This window comes from Triticum aestivum, chromosome 1A (genome assembly GCF_018294505.1).
Source record: "Triticum aestivum cultivar Chinese Spring chromosome 1A, IWGSC CS RefSeq v2.1, whole genome shotgun sequence".
NCBI lineage: Eukaryota > Viridiplantae > Streptophyta > Magnoliopsida > Poales > Poaceae > Triticum > Triticum aestivum.
Genome location: NC_057794.1, coordinates 13,269,656 through 13,272,842, shown reverse-complemented (window position 1 = coordinate 13,272,842; position 3,187 = coordinate 13,269,656). Strand labels below are relative to the sequence as shown.

Below are 3,187 nucleotides of genomic sequence, written 5' to 3'. Positions count from 1 at the left end.
AGTGGCTCCACAACATAGCCTGCCAGAGGAGAAAACAAACAAACAAACAACAAGCGGATTACTCTCGCAGCATGATGATGCTAAGTGCCTAGCCCAGAGTTTAGCCTCGTCTTGGATAAGCTCAAGTAGGTAGAATGGCGGGGTCGATTTTCTTCCTGAAAACTCTAGCATTTCTCTCGTTCCAAATGAACCAGCAGACAAGCATGGTGAGGGAAGTCATGGACTTCCGGTTTTGTCGTATTAAGAACCATACATGATGGGAGCGTGATGTCCTCTGTTTTCAATGGTACTATTCAAGCAATGACATTAAAATGAAAACTAGTCTTGTGGAGGTTTTAGCGGATGAAATTTTAATGCAGCTTTGAAATATTTTCAGGGTAGAAGGATAGAGAAAAAACTTACATTATAATTTTCATTGACTAAACATATCAAGAAGTGGTTTCGTGCCTCCAGTTCTTAGTGGGAAACAAAACTGGTTACTACTTGCATAATTAGCTGAAGAAAAACCAAAAGAAAACATAGAACTGAAATAAATGACTTGCAAATTTAGCTTTCGGAAGAATTCCATTTAAAATTTAGAATGATGCAAGTCTTCTGGTATTTTTGAGCCATGAAAACTTGATTTAACATCTAGTTCATAAGACATGCTAAAATAGTACACCAATAAGCACACGTTTTGTTCTCTTCCTCTGCAAATATTATTTAATTCCTCCAACATATATACATATATATTCCTTAGTAGAGGACTGTCGACCAAGACACTTTCACAGACACCAAAGCACTATTACAGAAATAATATTCTTTTTCTTCACTGCCATGAATATCCGCTTTAAATGAAATTGGCATACTCCCCTCCATAAAATCAATAAACAGTGTGTCATCCATCTGCACAGCTGCTACAAAATATTGTGAAAAGCTCCCAGTTGAAGACACGAAGCTATTGCAGTCGCATTCTTTATCGTCTATGAAGGCATACAAGTTCTTCCAGATGGCAGTGTACCCACACATCTTTATATCAAACCCATCTCCAGGCACTTCCAAAAAGTTCATATGTATGGTCGCCTCGACACTGTCTCGAAATATGATAAAATTAAAAACAAGAGCACCATGTTCACCTTCCATTTTGATTCTAGAAAGGACGTCGAAACTAGACCGGCCCTCGATTAGGTCGAAGCATCCGTCAACAAGATTTTTATCACCTCTACTATCACCCGATGATGCCTTTGTTCTAATATCCACTTCAACTAGGCAATCGAATTTCATCGAGATGCCTCTTTTGGGGCTCAACAAGCGCAGATAGTCGCCGGCCTGAAATTTAATCGAGTAGCAGAGTCAGCATACCAACATGGCAAAATATGCTGTATTTAGAACACTGCTAAGCAACTAAATATAAATAAAGACTTGGCGATTACCGAATTGATAGTGAGCGGGTCATCTCGGGATCGGTTGAAAAGATAATTGCGGCGATAATCCTCGTCGTCACGGACCGCAATATAACCGTATACCTCGACCGGTCCGGTGCAATCTTCCAGAAAGGTATGCACCATGGTAGAGAAGAGTTGGAGTATAGGGCGCGGCTTGTGAAAACACCTTTGCTGCCCAGTTGAAGCTTCGTTGCAACAGCGAGTATACCGCATAGGAGGCAGGCAAGCTATTGATTCAAAGGCAGGCAGGGAGCAACATATTTAACACAATACTGATGCAGCAAAAGTAATCTAGACAGAAATGTGTATTGTATTGTAACGCGGAGAGAGCTTGCAGTTGAGCTGCTTACTCTCAGAGACTTGATTCATCTGGTAGGCCTGGTGCCAGTAAAGATCACACGCAAGCCTCCGATCTCTAGACGACCCCGGGAGCGGGCAGATGTTGGGCCAGTCATAGGGTTCGGGCGGAACCCCCATAGTGTCTTTCATCAACAGTTTCCTCTTGGCAGGCTCCACGGAACCAACACTCTCAACAAACCGCAGCACTGATGATGATACAAAGGAAAAAAAGACATCAACTAATGAAAATTACAACCAGGTGCAGATGTAGCTTAGAACAGCATCCATCCATAGAAATAAGTAACCAACAAGGGAAAATCATTTGGGAGTATAATTAGCGAATGTTACCATCCTCGGGGCTTAGGGGGCCGTCGTCAAGATCATCGTCCTCCTCCTCCTGCTCCACCTCCTCGTGAGAGAGAGCCATAAGTCCTGAAACTCCGAATTCGTAGATCGAACTTGCGCTCTGCAGGAGGAATCACTTAGATTTGCAAATCTATGGATCTGCAAAAACGAAATATTTGTATGAAGAGATCGATCGAGCCGGCTGAATAAATATAAATTGTAAGAGCATCGAGTCCGAATTGGATTTGGGGGTGTAGTAATTAGGTCATGTAGACGGATTCGGGGCTGGCGAATTCGGGGGCGGCGGCGGCGGCGATACGTACGCGAGGGTTAGGGTTTTCTTTCTTTGTTCCTGGGAGAATTCGTTTTTTTTTTTGAGGGAATCCTGGGAGAATTCGTTGGGGGTAAGGTCAAGCCCGTGTTCCTTTTGGGCCACCTTTTTTTTTTCAGAATCCCCTTTTGGGCCACCCTGCTGTTGGAGGTACCTCACAAGATATTGGGCCTGCTTGTTTGAATCGACTTGGAACCGGCCTACCCTGCTAAGGGCCTGTTTGAAACTGCTCTTTTTCCTAAAATTTAGCTCCGCTCTGAAAAAGATGCAAGCCAAACGAGGTAGCTCCATGATGTCTCACTTCAGAAAAGAAATAATAATTTAAAACTAGGTGGAGCTCCCTATTTGTGAAGCTATTAGGGGGTGCTAACTGAATCTGCTGCATGTTTTGCCTAACTAAAGTCAGATATATTATGAATTTTGCATCTTAATTAAATTTTTTATGCCATGTAGGATAGTGTAATTTTTGATGTCACAGATCCAGAGAAAATTCAGAAAAACTATGTTGCTTCAATTGGTCATTATAGATCCTGGCAATATGTTGGTTCCGATCGACGTTTTGAGTTTGGTTCAAAGCAACGCACGTTTGTGACCAGATCAACGGGAACATTTGTATTATATTATAGATACAAACATTTTCTTGTTGGCTTGATCGTCGACGGACAATGTGGTTGGGTGGAAGGTGCCATAACCCGTAATGTTCGTGATGGCCTTGAGTCTGTGTTGCAATTTGCTAGAAAAGGATCTT

The 3,187-nt window shown here is 42.3% G+C and overlaps 1 protein-coding gene across 1 annotated transcript; it reads right to left on the bottom strand.

The window, feature by feature from the left end:
- Positions 1-656: 656 nt before the first annotated feature.
- Positions 657-2,484, bottom strand: LOC123071188 (uncharacterized). Its single transcript, XM_044494729.1, has 4 exons — positions 2,112-2,484; positions 1,775-1,969; positions 1,413-1,651; positions 657-1,308 (listed from the first exon to the last, which is right to left on the bottom strand). Exons 1-4 carry the CDS (start codon positions 2,188-2,190, stop codon positions 736-738), a joined length of 1,086 nt encoding a protein of 361 aa, XP_044350664.1. The 5' UTR covers positions 2,191-2,484; the 3' UTR covers positions 657-735.
- Positions 2,485-3,187: the final 703 nt, after the last annotated feature.